Source organism: Bombina bombina, chromosome 4 (genome assembly GCF_027579735.1).
Source record: "Bombina bombina isolate aBomBom1 chromosome 4, aBomBom1.pri, whole genome shotgun sequence".
NCBI classification, from domain to species: Eukaryota; Metazoa; Chordata; class Amphibia; order Anura; family Bombinatoridae; genus Bombina; species Bombina bombina.
Window position 1 is genome coordinate 839,729,935 of NC_069502.1, and position 21,418 is coordinate 839,751,352.

Below are 21,418 nucleotides of genomic sequence, written 5' to 3' on the forward strand. Positions count from 1 at the left end.
TAGTGTAGCTTCCCCCCCCCCACAGACAAACCCCAACACCTTAATTGATTTATAAAAAAAACTTTTATTCCCTTTTTTTTGTATTTTTTTGTTTAACTTTTTTCTGTAGTGTAGCGGTTCCCACCCGCTCCCTCCCCGTGCACGCACGCGCGCGTCAGTGCGCGCCCCCGATCATCCACGCCCCCGATCCCGCCCCCCTGCACGTCACCAAGGCCATCGATGGCCACCACCCGCCTCCCACCAGCCTCCCACCCACCAACGCGGTAAGCCAACAATCTCCGGTGCAGAGAGGGCCACAGAGTGGCTCTCTCTGCACCGAATGGCTTAAAAAGGTTATTGCAGGATGCCTCGATATCGAGGCATCACTGCAATAACCGGAAAGCAGCTGGAAGCGAGCAGGATCGCTTCCAGCTGCTTTCCAGACCGAGGACGTGCAGGGTACGTCCTTGGTCGTTAAGGGTATTTTTTTAGAGGACGTACCCTGCACGTCCTCGGTCGTTAAGGGGTTAAAGGGATGCAAAACCCATTTTTTTTTCTTTCATTATTCAGATAGAGCATGCAATTTTAAGCAACTTTCTAATTTATTCCTATTGTCTATTTTTCTTCGTTCTCTTGCGATCTCTATTTGAAAAAGCAGGAATGGAAGGTTAAGAGCCATCCCAATTTTGGTTCAGCACCTTGGTAGAGCTTGCTGATTGGTTTGCTACATTTAGTAACCAATCAGCAAGAGCTACCTAGGTGCTGAAATAAAAATGGGCCGGCTTTTAAGCTTACATTCTTGCTTGTTCAAATAAAAATAGCAAGAGAATGAAGAACAATTAATAATAGGAGTAAATTAGAAAGTTGCTTAAAATTGCATGCTCTATCTGAATCATGAAAGAAAAAAATTGGGTTTAGTATCCCTTTAAATAATGGTACATACAGTAATACATTTTTTAAAAAGTGCATGACACCAACATAAGCTATGGGTTCTCCAGAAGACAACAGCTAGATAAAGTAGGCTGCTCATTAAACAACAATAGTTAGGCTCTATTAAGGTAGAGTCTCCCCTACGATACCAGAGCTCTACAGGGGTATATAGGTGTAAATCACACACAAATGTAGCCTTGTAATGATAAGCATTACACGGGTACATGACTTAAAGTTTTTTTTATTTTCTATCCCTTTAAGGAGAAAACAATTTAACAGTACACCATTCTTTATGCAATTGGATAGATGCTATTGTAGTACTCTGTAGAGGAAGCTCTTAACAAACCAACCAGCTGTGAACTCTCACACATTAAAATGTGTTTGTTTTTTCTTTTATAATAAGGAAAGGAAGAGATACATTATGGGAGTCTAGATGTCTATAGTATTGTATTGAAATCTTAGGGGTCCTTGGAAGGTAAAAATGTGGCCAGTGAGTCACCAACTTGACTAGTTATAAAGGATTAATAAAAAAAAAAAAATACTGAAGGAATATTGCAGGGCATTTTTTATTTATGTATTTGTCTGCAACAAAGCATTCAATGACACTGGCGAATATGCATATTATGGCCAAAATAATTCAGAAATAAGTAAAATTTCTGGAAAGTATATAGAATGTATGAGAAATTGAGATAAATGGTAGGTGAGACACAAATAGCTTAAAGGGACAGTCTAGTCAAAATTAAACTTTCATGATTCAGATAGGGCATGTAATTTTAAACAACTTTCCAATTTACTTCTATTATCTAATTTGCTCAATTCTTTAGATATCCTTTGTTGAAGAAATAGCAATGCACATGTGTAAGCCAATCACACAAGGCCTCTATGTGCAGCAACCAATCAGCAGCTTCTGAGCATATCTAGATATGTTTTTCAGCAAGTGATATCAAGAGAATGAAGCAAATTAGATAATAGAAGTAAATTAGAAAGCTGTTTAAAATGACATGCTCTTTCTAAATCATGAAATAAAAAAATGGGTTTCATGTCCCTTTAATTCTACCACTCCTGCAGCTCTCTAAGCATGGAGAAAGTCAGGTCTCTCACTGAAAGAAAGACAGGCACAGAGACACATAGCACAAGTGTCTACAATGACATGGTTTACTCAGACTCCTACCTAGGAAAGACTACCTTCACTGCCCTACTCTTTCTGCTGAGTGCAGTACGTTTATAGCTTGCATTCAGGAAATAATTGTCGGCTAGATTACGAGTTTTGCGTTATGAGTGAAAAAGCCTCATAACGCTGCTTTTTCACTACCGCTGGTATTACGAGTTTTGCAGGTATATCTGTACCGCACACTTTTTTGGCCGTAACGCAACGTAACTACCGCAGCTTTCAAAAAGTCATTTTTCAATGGGACTTCCACACCGCTGGTATTACGAGTTTGCCTGTCCGGCCAAAAAGTGAGCGGTACAGTCCATAACTACAAGATCCATACCGTAAACTGAAAGTCAGTAGTTATGGCTTTTATGTTACAAATCCGTAACATAAAACTCATAACTAAAGTGCTAAAAGTACACTAACACCCAAAAAACTACCTATTAACCCCTAAACCGAGGCCCTCCTGCATCGCAAAAACTAAAATAAAATTATTAACCCCTAATCTGCCGCTCCCGACATCGCCGCCACTAGAATAAACATATTAACCCCTAAACCGTTGTACTCCCGTATCGCAAACACTAGTTAAATATTATTAACCCCTAATCTGCTGTCCCTAACATCGCTGCAACCTACATTACTGTTATTAACCCCTAATCTGCTGCCCCCAAAATCCTTTAAATGACGTAATCCAAGATGGCGTCCCTTGAATTCCGATTGGCTGATAGAATTCTATCAGCCAATCGGAATTAAAGGTGAACAAATCCTATTGGCTGATGCAATCAGCCAATAGGATTGAGCTCGCATTCTATTGGCTGTTCCAATCGGGGGCGGCAGATTAGGGGTGTTTAGACTTGGGGTTTGTGTTAGGTGTAAACATAACTTTTCTTTCCCCATAGAAATCAATGGGGCTGCGTTACGGAGCTTTACGCTCCTTTATTGCTCTCCCTATTGATATATATGGGGAAATCATGCTCAAAGCAGCGCTGGTATTTGAGTGCGGTATGGAGCCCAACGCTGCTATATTGCCTGCTAACGCCGGGTTTTTGAAAACCTGTAATAGCAGCACTATAGGGAGGTGAGCGGTGGAAATAACTTGCAAGTTAGTACCGAGCCGCTCATAACACAAAACTCGTAATCTAGCCATGTGTTTTTTAAAATAAAAAAAGCTTTATGCTAGAAAATAATAATAAATCAATTTTGTGCCAGTTTGTAACTTGCTTAGTTAGATTTTCCATTTTTCAAAACACATACTGTATATATTAAATACAACTGTATATACTGAGGCTCGGCTGGGCTAAAAAAAAATTAAGGGCCCCCTTCACCTCACACCCAATCATGCTCCACCTAACCATGTCCACACAACACACTACACACCATATACACATAGCATACTCACACACACGTACACACAAACACAACATACACACAGTATACACACACATGTACATGTACACACCACAGCATACACATATACATGTACACACAAGCACAACATACACACAGTATACACACACATGTACATGTACACACCACAGCATACACATATACATGTACACACAAGCACAACATACACACAGTATACACACACACACATACACACAACAGCATACACATATACATACAAGCACAACATACACACAACACATGTATACACCACAGCATACACATATACAGACACATTCAGGCACACAAAATACACACAATAATATACACACATTTAGATGGATTTGGTTTTAGACATAATTCATTAGAGAATATGTGACTACAATTGTGTGCTTACAACTAGAATAAATATAAGTCTGAAGTATGTCAGCCCAGTGTGTCACTGACCTGTAAGAGTGCCGAGGTCAAGGGAAAAGAAAACAACTAGGGTCATCTTAGTCAATCACTGACCTGATGCGATCTCCAGCTACAAGGAAGACCTCAGAGGGTTAAAGGTCAGCAGGGGTGGAAAAGAAAGAGAAGCAGCTCATGTTGCAACCCACGTTCCGTATGTAAAAGCCAAGCAGTAACAAGATGATGATCACATGTCCAGTTTTATGTCTCCCTGCAGGAAAACCACCTACTCAGTCTGCTTTTTAGAAACACACAGACTGGTCAGGAGCAGCTTCACAATTAGGGTGGGCAATGGGCATGTCATTCTGCAGGTGGGGCCGGTGGAATGGCTATAAAGTACTTACATCACATCAGGATTGCAGGTTTTCTGAGCTCTGTACCCGGTATCTCTGTGCTAGCCCTGATTTCTCTGCTGATCAGAGCACAGCATTCTGAAAAGGAATTTTAAATTTCCCGGCCACCTGCAAGATAGTATTTGCACCCCAGAATGCACTGCTGATTGACAGGGAAAGCTAATTTTTCTTGGAGGGAGGGGAGCACAGGAGAGGGCAGCAAATGGGAGGTGGGGACAAGATGGGAAAGCTATTGAGGCAAAACACTGCAGCATAAATAGTTTGAAAGGAAATTCAAGATCAACGTAGGAAAAATACATTAAAAATATATATTTTTCCCTTTAAGACAATCAATGAGGTTTCTGGTTTGTTAATGTAATTATTATCCCATTCTGATGACAAAACCAGGTGACATGCATGTGACGTCCTGCTTACCTCTGTGTGCATCAGGAAGGTCTGAGGTTTGGGTCTCGGACTTGTCAGACATTGTCTTTTTCAGTAACTGAATTTGTCAGATATTCTTATAATGTTTCTCCTTTACTGGCAAACACAGTGATCTGTATTGTACGTGATCTTCACAGTAACAGGAGCCTAAAAACAGATGAAGAGAAAAGGTGTCTAGTAAATGTCATTGTCATAGAGGAAATTATGAATTATGGGTGAGTCACACCCATATCTGAGATTTTTTTGTGAGTTACCCACACAAGTTATACTGATTTTTTTTGTTTTGTTTGTTTTTTTAAAAGCAAACCAAACAGTTTTAAGAAATAATTTTAGTTTACAGAAATATCCAAATATTAAAAGTCATCCTATTAAATACAATATCCATAACATATATATATATTATATTATAGAGAGGTTCCATTTGCCACACACACACATACAGCTCCATTCCCAGTATCTTATATAGAGATATATAATATTTTAGAGAGGTTCCCTCTACATCTTACAAACATAGCCTCTTCCCTGCACCTTATAAACCAATATACCTGTATATTAGATAAATGATTCATGTTACTCTCACATACACAGCCTTCTCTCCGGTACCTTGTATAAAATATATATTATAGAAATGTTCCCTCTGCTCACATACACACAGCCCGTCCCTATAAGCTTATACTAAGACAAATAACACTATAGAGAGTTACAATATGTTACATACACACATAGCACTCCCAGCACCGTATACACAGACATATAACACAATAGAGAGGTACCATCTTTCACATACACACAGCACCTTATACACAGCAATATAATAATATAGCAAAGGTACCACCTGTTACACATACAGCCTTTTGTACATAGACATATAACACTACAGAGAAGTACCATCTAACTTTAGGTTAAATAAATATATCAAATGCAAAAAAAAACTTAGATTTTGTACCATTTTCTATAGCCCCCTCCCTAGTACCATATATAGAGATATACAGAGATTCCCTCTACATCTCACACACATAGCCTCTTCTCTGCACCTTATATACCAATATATATTAGATAAATGATCCGTTACTCTCACACATACAGCCTTCTCTCCGGTACCTTGTATAAAATATATATTATAGAAAAGAAATGTTCCCTCTGCTCACACTTACACACAGTCCGTCCCTATAACCTTATACTAAGACAAATAACACTATAGAGAGTTACAATATGTTACATATACACATAGCACTCCCAGCACCGTATACACAGACATATAACACAATAGAGAGGTACCATCTTTCACATACACACAGCACCTTATACACAGCAATATAATAATATAGCAAAGGTACCATCTGTTACACATACAGCCTTTTGTACATAGACATATAACACTACAGAGAAGTACCATCTAACTTTAGGTTAAATAAATATATCATATCAAATGCAAAAAAAGTTAGATTTTGTACCATTTTCTATAACATACATATTGTATGCATATAGGTTTCCTCTGCCTCACACACATAGCCCCCTCCCTAGTACCCTATATACAGATATACAGAGATTCCCTCTGTCTCACACACACAAACAACCTCCCGGGACCTTATACACAGATATATAATATTATAGAGAGGTTCCCTTTGTCTCACACACATAGACCCCCTTTAATGCTGTATATACAGATGTATAAATATATAAAGAGGTTCCCTCAGACAGCTCCCCTCCCCAGTACCTTATATACAGATATATTATACAGATCCCATCTGTCTCATACAACCTCCTCCACAGTGCCTTATATATAGATATACAATGTTATAGAGATGTTCCCTCTGTTTCACACATACAGCCACCTGCCCAATTCCTTATATACAGTTATACGATGTTATAGGGATATCCCCGACCCCTCTGTTTCACACACACAGTGCCATCCTAGTCACTTATATTGAGATATTTAATATTATAGAGAACCCTGTCTCATACACACATAGCCCCCTCTCTAGCACATTATACAACATAAAACACTATAGAGAGGTACCATCTACCTCACACTCACACCACCTCTCCCCAGCACATTATACACAGGTATATAACACTACAGATCTGTCTTACACTCACACCACCTCTCCCCAGCATCTTATACACAGGTATATAACACTACAGATCTGTCTTACACTCATACCACCTCTCCCCAGCACCTCATACACAGGTATATAACACAGATCTGTCTCACACTCACAACACCTCTCCCCAACATCTTATACACAAGCATATAACACTACAGATCTGTCTCACACTCACTCCACCTCTCCCCAGCACATTATACACAGGCATATAACACTACAGATCTGCCTCACACTCACACCACCTCTCCCCAGCACATTATACACAGGTATATAACACTACAGATCTGTCTCACACTCACACCACTTCTCCCCAGCACATTATACACAGGTATATAACACTACAGATCTGACTCACACTCACACCACCTCTCCCAGCACCTTATATACAGGTATATAACACTACAAATTTGTCTCACACTCATACCACCCCTCCCGAGCACATTATACACAGGCATATAACACTACAGATCTGTCTCACACTCACACCACCTCTCCCCAGCACCTTATATACAGGTATATAACACTACAGATCTGTCTTACACTCATACCACCTCTCCCCAGCACATTATACACAGGCATATAACACTACAGATCTGACTCACACCACCTCTCCCCAGCACATTATACACAGGCATATAACACTACAGATCTGACTCACACCACCTCTCCCCAGCACATTATACACAGTATATAACACTACAGATCTGTCTCACACTCACACCACCTCTCACCAGCACCTTATATACAGGCACATAACACTACAGATCTGTCTCACACTCACCCCACCTCTCCCCAGGACCCCAACACATTATACACAGGTATATAACACTACAGATCTGCCTCACACTCACTCCACCTCTCCCCAGCACCTCATACACAGGCATATAACACTACAGATCTGTCTCACACTCACCCCCACCTGTCCCCAACACATTATACACAGACACATAACACTAAGAAGCTACACAGTCATATAAACAGTGTTACACTTATTACACAATTACACACAGTCTGCGCACCGTGTACTTACCTCACTATACATTAAACAAGTAGCAGGTAGGTGGTGAGTCAATATCTCCATCCCTCTTGTGTTTCCTGATAGAGTAGCAGCTATGTCCCTTCCAGCAGAAGGACTAGCGATGTCACAAGTCACATGACTGATGTGACCACAAAGAGATTTACCGGAAATAGCTGTGCATGCATCTCTAATGCAGTTTCCTGTAGCTAGCCTGTAGTGCTTGGACCATTTGGTCGTATACGGAACAAACTGCTGCTGTCTCAGAACTCAATACAGTGGTCTCATGCAGGTAACTTTCTAATTGGTGATGTGTCTGTGTATAAATCACTGGGTGTGTGCATCACAACGAACTCTTAAATAGTAAATACCTCTGTATAAGCTACTGCAGAAAAGTGTGTGTGTTTGAGGCAGAGGAATCCATAAAAGTATATATCTTTATATATACACTGGGGTTGTGTGTGAGAGGCAGAAGAATCAGCTCTTTAATATTATATACCTGTATATAAGCTACTGGGGATAGGGCTTCGTTTGAGAGGCAGAGGAATCATCTCTATAACATTATATACCTGTATATAAGGTACTGGGGATGGGGCTGCGTGTGTAAGACAGAGGGATCATCTCTATAATATATATCTGTATATAAGGTGCTGGGAGGGGGCTGTGAAAGAGAAAGATAGAGTGAGCCTCTATAATATATATCTGTATATAATGTTTTGGGGAGGGGGCTGTGTGTGTGGCAGAGGGAACAGTCTTTATTATGAGGTGTGTGTGTATATGAATTCATACATGTATGTGAAGTGTATATGTGAGTTTGTATATATATGTGGGCTAAACATGTATGCATAGGTCAGTGTGTGTATATAAGTATATGTATGGCTATTAACTTATATGTGTAATTTCTGTCATGTATGTGCTACTGCTGCAGGTCTCAGTGTTACACAAAATCACTGACTATGAACAAGATGAAGAAGAAGCTGCCTGAGCGGATCCTGAATCACATCCTGGAGATTCTTTACCTGCTGACGGGAGAGGTGAGAAAACATCATAACGACACCACGGTAACCTCCTGCAGTGAATATGTGTATTAGTTGCTTAGCAACAAGAAGTGACAGATGCTCAGAGGAAAAGAAGAAGCCTGTGTGTAAGATGTTTGTGCAAATACAAAAGTGTAGACTTGTTCTGGGAATATTCTCTTGTAGAAATTCACCTGAGGAGACATTTCCCAGCAGCCTTTTGTTATTTGTTCCATCATCCCCATACACAGGTCAGCAATAGACAGTTTATGAAGTGATGTCAGGCTTAGGCTAATAAATAAACTGATATTTATTTGGTATTAACAAGTAGTAATTTGAACAAGAAGTATTCATTCAACATTCAACATATTGCCTTTACAGTGAGCTGTTTTATAAGTTGTCTAATTATATAAAATAAAAAACAAAACAAAATTTCAGAGCATAATCCTAAGAATAGGGCAGCAGTCTCCACGTCTCATGTTGTGTGATTCTCTGTCACTCTTTTTCCAGTACCATGGATCTTTTGGGAATCTATATAGAGTTCATGAACAGATCTTCGGATACATCTCAGGAATAAAGGGAATCTTAACTATTAAGTGGAACTTATTGTCGTTTTGCAAATTATCCTTCACATTATACAACACACCAATTATAATGAAAAAATATTTGAATATTCAACTTAATGTAACATTAAACATTAAATTAATTTGGAACTACTGTCAGACTCTCGGTTTCCTCATTTTTTGATAGAATATTTAAAAAGTCTCGGAAAGGTTTCATATAGATTGTTGTAACTATTCTAGTAAGGATGGTGTTCTTGAATTTCCCATATTCCCCTGCTTAATCTCTATTCTGGGTCTTTGCCCATTATCCAGTAAAAAAGATTTTCTGAAATTGTTCAGTGGTCCCCTGCATCCATGATGCAGATTCATACATTCTATAAATATTATTAATTTTGTTATTGAGCTCTTGCCATGGGGGTGAACATACTTTCCAATATTTAGCAATACATATTCTTGTAATTGTGCAGAGAACCCTGATAAACGTATTGATTCCGGGATTAAAGGGTTTCACATGGGTGTGTAGTAGAGCTTGGGACACAGTCAGTTTGAGAGCTTCACCTAGTAGATTGCTTAGTAGTTTAGATAAACTGTCCCAGACTGTTTTTACTTTCTGGCAACCCTACCACATATGTATATAATCTCCTTGTTCTGTGCAACCTCTGTAGCATGCTCTATTGTGTTGTGAAGAGAAGTGTGAAGTTCTCATTGGGGTCAGGTAAATGATGTTTTAATACAATTTTCAATGAGGTTTGCATTCAGAAGGCCTCTGCGTGAGTTATGGAAAATCTTGTTCCATTTTTCTTTACTGAATTCTATCCCTATATCTCCCACTTTTCCAACATTGTGGATTTTGTGTTGTCCTTGGCATCTTGAAGAGACACGTATAGTTGTGTGATCGTTTTTTTTTATTTCTAGTAGATGTACTGCAAAGGCGTTCTAGTGTGGTGTATGGAATGGGGGATCTGGTGTTGGCAATATTTAGTGATGGCTGAGGTGACCTGGAGGTAAAGGAACCAGTGTATCTTATGTTGATGGAGTATATCCTGAATCTGTGTAAAAGTTCATATTTGTCCCCCTTCCAAGAAATCAGCCACTCTATATAGGCCTTTGTTTTCCCATTTCCCTATAAGTCTACGGGAGAAGTTCTAAAGGAAGAAGGGCTTCTACTGGAATTATTAAAGAGTTCTGGGGGAGTAGTCTTAGTCTTTCAGTAAGGTTCTTCCAAAGTTGTATCAAGTCTGTCGTTATTGGTGACTTGTATATGAGTCTATTAGTCTTAGAAGCTAAGTCCCATAGAATATTTGCAGGGTTGTTATACCCAGCTAGATCAGCTTTGATTCTCGTCCATGTGGTTTCTTGAAACATTTTACCTAAAAGGACAGCTTGCGCTAGCCTGGCTGCCTGATAGTATTCTATTAAATTTGGTACTCCAACCCCACCTAATTTTCTATTCCGTTTTAGTATATGAGAGTTGATTAGTGCTTTTTTGTTTCCCCTAAGAAACCTGAATAAGTCTGTCTGTAGACTTGTCAAATCTGCCACAGGTATTTTAATTGGCAACGCTCGGAAAAGGTATAGGAGCCTAGGCAAAAGGTTCATCTTGATAGCCGACAACCGGCCTTACCAAGAAAAGTTATGTCCACCCCAGGTTTTCATGTCTTTTTTCTAATGGACTAAAAGACAGGGGCATAGTTTGTCTTATGGAGGTCAGTGTGTTTACTGGTTATTTTGAGACCTACGCATGTAATAAATGTCTTCACCCAAGCAAATTCAATGTTTGCCTTTATTAGTTTTTAGTAGGTATTGGTAATGAAAGTGGTAAGGCTTCACACTTGTCTAGATTAATTTTATAGCCAGAAATACTAGAGAAGGTGTCTAGAATTTGATATAAATTAGGTAAAGATATAAGGGGTTTGGTTACCGTTAGTAGGACATAGTTTGCGGAAAGGGTGAGTTTATATTCTGAGTTTTTGGTTTTTCCACCGTATATATCTGGTGAGTGTCGAATGCAAGAAGCCAGGGGCTCTATACAGATGGCGAACAACAACGGGTACCGTTTAGAATGTTAATAGGTTTGGATTGATATCCTGCTGCTCTAATTGTAGCTGTTGTGGCAGTATAAAGAAATGGTCCCTGGAAACCCATCTGTTCAAGAACCCGAAACATATTTCTCCAATCTTCTCTGTTGGATGCCTTCTCTGCATCCAGGGATCGGAGCAGAGAAGGTGTCCCTGTTTCGATTAAATAATCTACCAAGGGGATCCTACGTCTCACATTATCTGGAGCCTCCTGATCTTTTATAAATCCAATTTGATCTGGATGTATCGGGGTTGGTAGATATTTTTTGAATCTGTTGGCAAGGATTTTAGTAAATATTTTAATATCCTGATTGATCAGGGAGATTGGTCTATAATTTTGGCACCATTTGGGATGACCACTATCTTAGCTTTTAGCTTCTGTAATGTTTTAAATAAGGATTTGTTTAGAATCCCTGTCAGGGTTTGTCTTTTAGTGGTTAATGTTTTAAAAGTTGTCTGGGAATGGGTTAGTTTATGTTGTGTTTTTAGTTCCTCAATCTCTTTGTGAAGAGAGTTTATTCTAGTTCTATAGGTTTTTTGTATATATTGATTTTTCTTTAATAAGTAGTCCTCTTAGGTATGGTTTATCTTCAGCCCAAGTCATTATTGGGTTAGTGGTGGAGCCTATATTTATTTTCCAATATTCTACTAGGGCCTTTAATAATCTATTATGTACTTCTGGGTTTTTGAGGATAGCCACGTCATATGTCCAGGAGCTATGCCTATGTATGTTACACAGGGTTTAATAGATGAAGGAATCAAAATTTGACTGATAAATATGTAGTCTAACTTGGAGTACGTTTTTGTGTGCATGGGAATAGTATGTGTAATTTTTTGATGATCCGTATAAAGTTACTCAGGTGTCTGTAACGTTGTGTGCTGATAACGAGTCTCTAATTGATTTGACCATAGCATTGTGTCTATGTTGTTTGTTTCTAAGTCTTGCTGAGGTTTCTGTTGAGTAAGAATACATAGGGATATTAAAGTCCCCTACTAGGATGACTCTAACTTGTGACCATTGTGTCAGAGTATGTGAAACTTGGAGAAAATCCTGCTTTTCATTGGGGGAATATATATTGCATAAAATAAGTTGTGTATCCTTTATGGTCCCTCTTACTGTAATATATCTCCCTTCTGTGTCTCTAATGACTTTGTCAACATTAAAATTGAGTGAATTATGTATAAGAATAGACACCTCTCTTCTCTTGTCGGTGGTGGAGTGGTAATGTATTGGAAAGTTTCTAGACCAAGATTTTGGTATCGACTGGTGGGTAAAGTGGGTTTCCTTTAGGAAGATTATCTGTGTCTGTAGGTTGGAGTAGTGGTTTAGGGCTGTCCTACATTTAACATATGTGCTAAGACCTCTCACATTATGTGAGAGTATTCTTAGGTTATAAGACATCTAGGCAGGCATCTTTCTTTTTCTAATCTAAGGGATTTATTACTTAGTCACCCTATATTCTCTAATGATAGGTGTCTTACCTTTCTTTCTAAGTTGGAGGATTTTTATTTCCGATTGTCCAACAGAGTCCAAGCAACTAAAATATAACAAACAAAGAACATAAAAAAACATTTTTATATATAGTGCTGTCATGGGTGAACCATATACAATACATAGCAATTAGGGTGGGTGTGCATTTTTTATGTAGAAATGTTATAAATGATTAAAAGTAAAAGTGGATGAGCTGTTTAAGTGTAGATTAATTTAAAATTATTCAGAGAGAATTGGACATTAATGAGCTTATTCAGGGGACTAAGTAGTAACGTCAAGTGTTCATCCGTTAGGGCGAAACTGACAATAGTATCCATTGAGGATTCAGGTTTTCAGTTTTTTCTTGGTGACCTTTTACCATTGCTCTTGTAGAGATGTTCCCTGTTGATGGGAGTGAGGGAGTGCCTTGGTATCTTGCGAGGTGGAAGGAAGGTCTGTTATCTCTAGTTGCAGATATTTGCACACTTCTGGGATATCCTGTGGCTTTTTGAGGGTGATGGTTTTGCCTTCTTGTTGTATGTGTAACGCAAAAGGAACTGAATTTTTCCTTAGTGCTTGGGTAAGCGGACGTGTAGGATACTTCTTCTATGTAATGTTCACAGACAGTGGTCTTGATATAGCTGTATAACTGAGCCTTGAAATTTGATTGCAGGATTCTTCCTTGCCGCTGCAAGTATTTCTTCTTTTTTCTTGATAGCGGAACATTTTGACTATAACGTCTGTTGGTGGGACGTTATTCTTTGGTTTAGTTCTTAAAGCTTGATGAGCTCTTTCCATTTGATATCTATCTTCTTCTGTATTACCCATTTTGGTTTGGAAAAACTGTAGTAAGGATTTATGTAGATCTGTGGGTGTAACAGACTCTGGGATCCCTTTCAGTCTCAAGTTACATCTGTGACTTCAATTTTCTAGATCTTCTATCTTGTCATAAATATTTTCTATCTCTTGTTCTTGTGAGGTCATTTGTTGTGATAGGATGCTAATGTCCTCTGACATGGAGTCTCCTTTCTCTAATGTTTCGATGCTAGATCCTAGATCTGCAATGTCTTGCTTGATGTCCGCCAGACTACTTATTACAATGTTCTGAAATGCATATTTATCAAAGTTCATATCTATATCTTGTTTGGAAACAAGATTTTTTAGGTCCGCTTTGGTGACTGGGATAGTATCTTGAGCATTGGCCTGAGAGTCCGTATCTGAGTCCTCCAACTCCTCCTGTGCTATCGCCTCAGTTTCAATTTTTTTTTTCCTTTTGGATGTTTTAAAGAAAATATGGGGTGTTGACATCTTAGATATTGATGATGATGTGCTTTGTTTTCTGGCGGACATTGCCGTATGTGATATTTTTGTTATAAGTTTATAGTTGACCTCCTTACGTAAATTCCAGATAAGTCTATAGGCCAAGTATTTTTATGGTTCTGTATGTAAGGTTAAACAAGCATATAATGTTATGCTTATTTTATTATAAGGAATAGTTCATGTATTCATCTACAAATCTAGCTAACATGTCCTGGCCAAGTTAGGAATTTTGAGTTTATTTACATATGGTCTTGTGGGTCCTTTTATCTGAGATATTAGGGGAGGTGCGTGGGGGCGAGCGGCCCAGCAGGGGAGACGGGAGGGCCCTATGTTGTGGCAAAAAATAAATAAAGGACAGGGAGGGATGGGGTAGCTGCACTACAGAAAAAGTGGATGTGCATTGTGTCTCTAACTAAGGATCGATCGTTGAAGCTGGGGTTCACTATGCTACAGGAAATTTATTTATTTTTAAATATAGTTTATAGATAATGACAGACAGCTGCCAGTACCTAGGATGGCGGTTAATAGGTAGTGGGGGAGATAAGTGGGATCCTACACTGCAGAAAATAATTTTTTTTTATTTTTTTTTAAAAAAAGCCAGTACCTAAGCTGAGGGTGACCGGGGGAGGTGTGATGGAGGGAAGAGAGCTGTTTGGGAGGGATCAGGTAGGGATCAGGGGGTGGGAAGTGTCAGATGGGAGGCTAAAATTAAATAAAAAGAGAGAAGCGCTCAACCTGGAAACGAACAATAGCATAATAGCTTGTTCTATGGCTAGTTACCACCCAAGAAGCAGCCTCTTTTTGCTCAACATGTGCCTTTCACAGAGAAGAACTTTCCTGAAGCATATCAGTCTGATCCTGACTTCACAGTACAATCCAGCCTTGAAATACCAGGCAATCCTTCTCTGAACGAGAGAAACAGCAAAACCCCAGACGTACTTTTCGGCCTATTGTGGGCCTCGTCAGTGAGGTGCAGTCATATCCCTCTAGGCACACTGAGCAACGGGTCCACGTCTGGATTCCCGCATCACATTTACGGAGACTTCCCAAAATGTCATAATTTGCATAAATAAAAAGAGAGAAGCGCTCAACCTGGAAAAGAACAATAGCATAATAGCTTGTTCTATGGCTAGTTTCCACCCAAGAAGCAGCCTCTTTTTGCTCAACATGTGCCTTTCACATAGAAGAACTTTCCTGAAGCATATCAGTCTGATCCTGACTTCACAGTACAGTCCAGCCCCGAAATACCAAGCAATCCTTCTCTGAACAAGAGAAACAGCAAAACCCCAGACGTACGTTTCGGCCTATTGTGGGCCTCATCAGTGAGGTGCAATCATTAACCTTTTAAACTACCTTATTAACCCCTTCACTGCCGGGAATATGAGAAGTGTGGTGCACAGCTGCAATTAGCGGCTTACTAATTACCAAAAAGCAATGGCAAAACCAAATATGTCTGCTATTTCTGAACAAAGGGGATCCCAGAGAAACTTTTGCAAACATGTGTGCCATGATTGCACAAGCAGTATATAAATAATTTCTATGAGAAACCCAAAGTTTGTGAAAAAAGTAACAATTTTTTTTTATTTGATTGCATTTGACGATGAAATGCTGGCATGAAATAAACCAAAATGGGCCTAGATCAATACCTTGGGTTGTCTGTTTAAAAAAAAATATATATAGTTTTGACAGGTAAATAAAAAAACAAAACAAGGCTCTATTTCTGTTTAAATGTAGTGATAGCAAAAATGCTAAACATTCTCTAGTATTTTGGGCAAGCTTTTGTCTGAAAGTCCCGGTAGTGAAGGGGTTAAATTATGCAGAACATTTTAAATAATATTAGAAAATATTACACTGCCCCCACACCACTTCATAACTCCATCCGGTTACTTTATAATGACACCCGGCTGGCAAAATATTCTCTGGAGAACACTGAAAGTTGTGTGAAATTCCTTCTTTTATTACCTGTTTTATATCTGTCTCTAATTCTCTTCAGCAGGTAAAACAGATAAGGGGCAACTTAAATTCAAACATGGCAGCACCCATACATTATAGAAACTTAGTAGAATTTAGAAAACAAAATAAATTACAGGAAAAGGGAACAAAATAAATAATGAAAGTCTTTTTTTTAGCTACGTATAATTAAAAATTTTATATTACAGTTTCATACTGTTTAATATCCCTTTAATTCCTAATATATACTGTGCATATATACAATATTTGTGTGTGCAGATATTTTGCAATGCAACAATTAATTCCTGATATATACTGTGCATCTATAAAATATTTACAGTGTGTGCAGATATTTTGCAATGCAACAATTAATTCTTGATATATACTGTGCATATATACAATATTTACTGTAGGTGCAGATATTTTGCATTGCAACAGTTAATTCCTGATATATACTGTGCTTATGAAGTAGCACTGATACTAGTATCGGTATCAGTGCAGATATTGAGTATTTGCAAGAGTACTTGTACTCGTGCACAATGCTCCGATACCGACACCGATACTTTTGGCCAGGTGCCTACTCTGTTACAGGGAGGAAGGAGGGACGTGAAGATCAGCGCAATGAAAACCGGGCTGATACTTTTGGCTAGGTTCCTACTCTGCCTACTGTTACAGTGCTGTGAGTGAGGGAGGAAGAAAGGACGCGGCGCGCAATAAAAACCAGGAGTCAGAAATTACGTCACTCCGGCCCCCGGCATCATTATAGGCGCATGAGGGAGCAGTGTGCTGGATGTGCCACTTAAAGGGCCATAATACCCAAATGTTTAAACACTTGAAAGTGATGCAGCATAGCTGTAAAAAGCTGACTAGAAAATATCACCTGAACATCTCTATGTAAAAAAGAAAGATATTTTACCTCAAAAGTTCCTCAGTTGTAAAGGATTTCTAAGCAGCATTTTAGTGTGTCTGTCCCGGGACAACTGAAAGGATGAGCTTTGTGCACTCTCATATTATTTCACCAATCAGGTAAAGGAAGCTTACTATGAAATCTCATGAGAGTTAAGTCAAATCTCATGAGATCACAGTAAGAGTTCATGACCTCAGCACTGCTGATGCTGATTGGCTGCTGTTCATTTCTTCATTTTTTTAATTTTTTTTACCTGCAGCTGGGAGCAGCTGAGTATAACTTTTTACACAGAACTTACTCTGGTGAGCTGAGGAAATTGTGAGGTAAAATATCTTCCTTTTTTACATAGAGATACTCGGGTGATATTTTCCTGTCAGCTTTTTACAGTTATACTGCATCAGTTTCACGTGATTTAGCATATGAGTATTATATCCATTTAAGCAGCACTATCGATCACAGGCCAGCTAGAGGACAGACAGATTAGGTAGGTAGTAAATTGCATATGTGCATATTGCTCCTCTCTGTAGCACTGCATGCAACTATAGGCAGCATGGGGACCGGGGCTAATAAGTGTGAATAGAAGCACCGCATTTTCAAAAACATTTGTGCCTCTAGATCTTCAGCGCTGCAACCGCATGTTGCATAAAAACTTTATGCATTTCTCACCAGTTTGCCGAACCCAAGGTCGGAGAGCTGCAGTTTAGTTGTATGGCTTATTGACTAAAGAAATCCCAGTGTGTTTTTTCAGCTCTGAATCAATAGGTTAAAGTGGATTAGAGGTGGGTTATGCCCTTTGCACAAGCACTGAGGAGATTAGCAGTAAACATGGCACAGTCCTTTTCCCCCAGCGTGCACATTAATACCTATCTAGTTATCAGGTAGCTGCAGCTTTGTATGATTCAGCTCTGCGTTCAGCCCAATATAGATAACATTTGTGAGCAATAATTAAATTGTAAGCTCTGTGGGGTAGATTTTATCACTAGCAGCAAGTGCTGTTTTATCAGAAAATCAGTAATAAAACTCACATACCATTTGTGTCTTATCCCAGATATGCAACAATTCTCTTGAAGGAAGCAGGTCTTTATTTACATGTATAAATCAGTGTTGCAGTCAGAGAAACCCCCAAATCACACTCACCTGTATCCCCCAATCACACCCACCTGTATCCCCCAATTACACCCAACTTTTCCCCCAAATTAAACCCACCTGTCCCCTTAAATTAAACCCACCTATACTCCCAGATCACACCCACCTGTTACCCCACATCCCAACCACCTGTACTCCAAGATTACAACCACCTGTTCCTCCATATCACACCAACCTATACTCCCAGATAACGCCCACCTGTACTCCCATATCCACAGATCACACCCACCTGGTCCCGTACCCCCAGATCACAAGCACCTGTTACCCCACATCACACGCGCCTGTTCCCCCATTATGGTACAGTACTGTACAGTTCTTCATAATTATAAAGAAGATATATTAAATCATTAGTGTGTATTGTGCTTAGAAAACTGTCACATGACATTAAAAAAAAGTATCAGTAATTGGTATCGGCGAGTATTTGAAAAAATGGATCAGTATTTGTACTCTGTCTTAAAAACATGGTATTTGTGTAACCCTAGTGCTTATATACAATATTTACTGTAGGTGCAGATATTTTGCAATGCAACAATTAATTCCTGATATATACTGTGCATGATGCATTTATATAATATTTATTGTAGGTGCAGATATTTTGCAAGGCTTTTCCATGTGACCATGATGAGATGGGGATTGTGATAACAGGATTCACACAAGTGATGTGAGAGGGGTCAGTTAGGTTTTTATGTTTCCCTCTTGCAGCGTGTGACTAACTCACTGACAGCGAGTCACATGACCGGGGACAAGATGACAACAGAGAGGATGCTGACCCACACCCTGCAGATCATGTACCTGCTGACAGGAGAGGTGATGGAATATGTTATAATAACAGCTGCATGTCCCTGTCACTGGCTGTATTTGTTTATTTACACATATTAACATGTTTTCAAATGATTAGAATATGCTGATTGCAGCCTGACATGTCCTCGCTCATTCTGTACATGGGGTATATAACCTTTTCATACTAAGTGCCAAACATATGTATCTTTTTGTATATACTTTAAAAAGCAAGGGTAATCTAAAAAAGAAAACATACAAAAATATATTATTATATTAGACCAAAAATATTCAAATATTTATTTTAAGTATTTAGCATTTCTTATCACTGAGGATGCCCAAAAAGCTGGAAGATTTCAAAGAAATTTGTTTATGTAAAGAAAAATTACAAGCACCTGAAAAATGGCTGTTAGGGCGTTGAGTGGTTGTGGGGAATTATTGTAGCAGGACCTGGCAATTTAAAGGTTAAATGCTATGAGAGTGTGTTTATGTGTTTAATGCCGGAGGGGTTATGAAGCATATAATGCCGGTGGGTACTGCTCGTGGCAACAGTTACCAGCTTTTAAAAAGCGATATTAACAGTTTATCATTCTATACATTGTGCATGTGATATTCAGCTGGTAATTTCATGATAAGTTTGGCCAGCACACTAATTAGCGCATCTCATAAGCATGTGATGCACTAACTAAGTTACCCACAGCAAACAAGTCTTTCAGAAATATTTTAACCAGTGAATTCTAATACCAAATTGATAAATACTGAAACATGAACGAAAGTCTCTCTTGACTTGTAATCTAGTCTGTAATATTTTGTTCTGGTTGTTAGTGGTGGCATATATTTGACTCTAAATGTCACATTCTAGCCCTTGGTCTTTGGTTGGAAAATTTGCTCTATAGAATTTCACCATTACAGGAAAAATCCACACCCCATTGCAGCAGCATTTACCGACTGATTATAGAGGTGCGCACTGCTGGGGAATGTGGGATTATGCTAGTGCCAGGGCTCAGTAACTCTTTACTTACCCATCTGGTCCTTTGAGTATTTTTCTAACTTCTGTCTGTGTCTCTGCATATTCTCAGTAACATTACTCTGGCTCTGTCAGTAAAAGTGTGTGACAGAACCAGTCCCTGTGTCAGCGCTGAATGAGTTGTGTGTGTTTCAGGTGCCTATAAAGTGTGATGATGTTGCTGTGTATTTTTCTATGGAGGAGTGGGAGTATATAGAGGGACACAAGGAGCTTTACAAGGACGTCATGATGGAAACTCACCAAGCACTAAGGACTATGGAGATCCCAGGAAGTGAGAGCTCAGGTAACGCTGTGTAGTAATAAATATCTCACTCAGGAAATGCACATACACTAATGACGTGACTGACACAGAGCTAATCTACACTAAATCTGTTATGTGTGATCTAATGAGCTGTCTGATTATAAACAGGTTTTATACCCAATAAATATCAAAACATTTTTAACAAGGGTGTGAGAAGCAAAAAGTTTGTCAGGGATATTAATGCAATTATATATGAATATTTTTATATACACAAATTTACTTAACCCCTTAAGGACAAGGCCATTTTTCAGTTTCTTTCCCTTAAGGACCAGGGCTATTTTTACATTTCTGCGTTGTTTGTGTTTAGCTGTAATTTTTCTCTTACACATTTACTGTACCCACACATATTATCTACCGTTTTTCTCGCCATTAAATGGACTTTCAAAATATATCATTATTTTTATCATATGTTATAATTTACCATAATTTTTTTTATAAAATATGAGGTAAAAATGGAAAAAAAACACACTTTTTCTAACTTTGACCCCCAAAATATGTTACACATCTACAACTACCAAAAAACAACCATGCTAAATAGTTTCTAAATTTTGTTCTGAGTTTAGAAATACTCAATGTTTACATGTTCTTTGCTTTTTTTGCAAGTTATAGGGCAATAAATACAAGTAGCACTTTGCTATTTCCAAACCATTTTTTTTTTTTTCAAAACTAGCGCTAGTTACATTTTAACACTGATATCTGTCAGGAATCCCTGAATATCCCTTGACATGTATATATATTTTTTGGTAGACAACCCAAAGTATTGATCTAGGCCCATTTTGGTATATTTCATGCCACCATTTCACCGCCAAATGCAATCAAATAAAAACAAATCGTTCACTTTTTCACAAACTGTTTCACAAACTTTAGGTTTCTCACTGAAATTATTTACAAATAGCTTGTGCAATTATGGCACAAATGGTTGTAAATGCTTCTCTGGGATCCCCTTTGTTCAGAAATAGCAGACATATATGGCTTTGGCATTGCTTTTTGGTAATTAGAAGGCTGCTAAATGCCGCTGCGCACCACACTTGTATTATGCCTAGCAGTGACGGGGTTAATTAG

At 38.7% G+C, this 21,418-nt stretch overlaps 2 protein-coding genes across 2 annotated transcripts in view; one reads left to right on the forward strand and one right to left on the reverse strand.

The window, feature by feature from the left end:
* Positions 1-7,881, reverse strand: part of LOC128657225 (zinc finger protein OZF-like) — a 66,717-nt gene extending 58,836 nt beyond the window's left edge. Inside the window, exons 1-2 of the mRNA XM_053711490.1 lie at positions 7,816-7,881; positions 4,669-4,824 (exon numbers count right to left, since the gene is read on the reverse strand). Coding sequence (XP_053567465.1) covers positions 4,669-4,720 — 52 coding nt within the window. The 5' untranslated portion in view covers positions 4,721-4,824; positions 7,816-7,881. The remainder of the gene's footprint in view (positions 1-4,668; positions 4,825-7,815) is intronic.
* Positions 7,882-8,028: 147 nt separating this feature from the next.
* Positions 8,029-21,418, forward strand: part of LOC128657955 (gastrula zinc finger protein XlCGF66.1-like) — a 69,700-nt gene continuing 56,310 nt past the window's right edge. The window contains exons 1-4 of the mRNA XM_053712381.1: positions 8,029-8,092; positions 8,729-8,834; positions 18,954-19,058; positions 20,191-20,338. Of these exons, the coding sequence (XP_053568356.1) occupies positions 8,757-8,834; positions 18,954-19,058; positions 20,191-20,338 (331 nt within the window). The 5' untranslated portion in view covers positions 8,029-8,092; positions 8,729-8,756. The remainder of the gene's footprint in view (positions 8,093-8,728; positions 8,835-18,953; positions 19,059-20,190; positions 20,339-21,418) is intronic.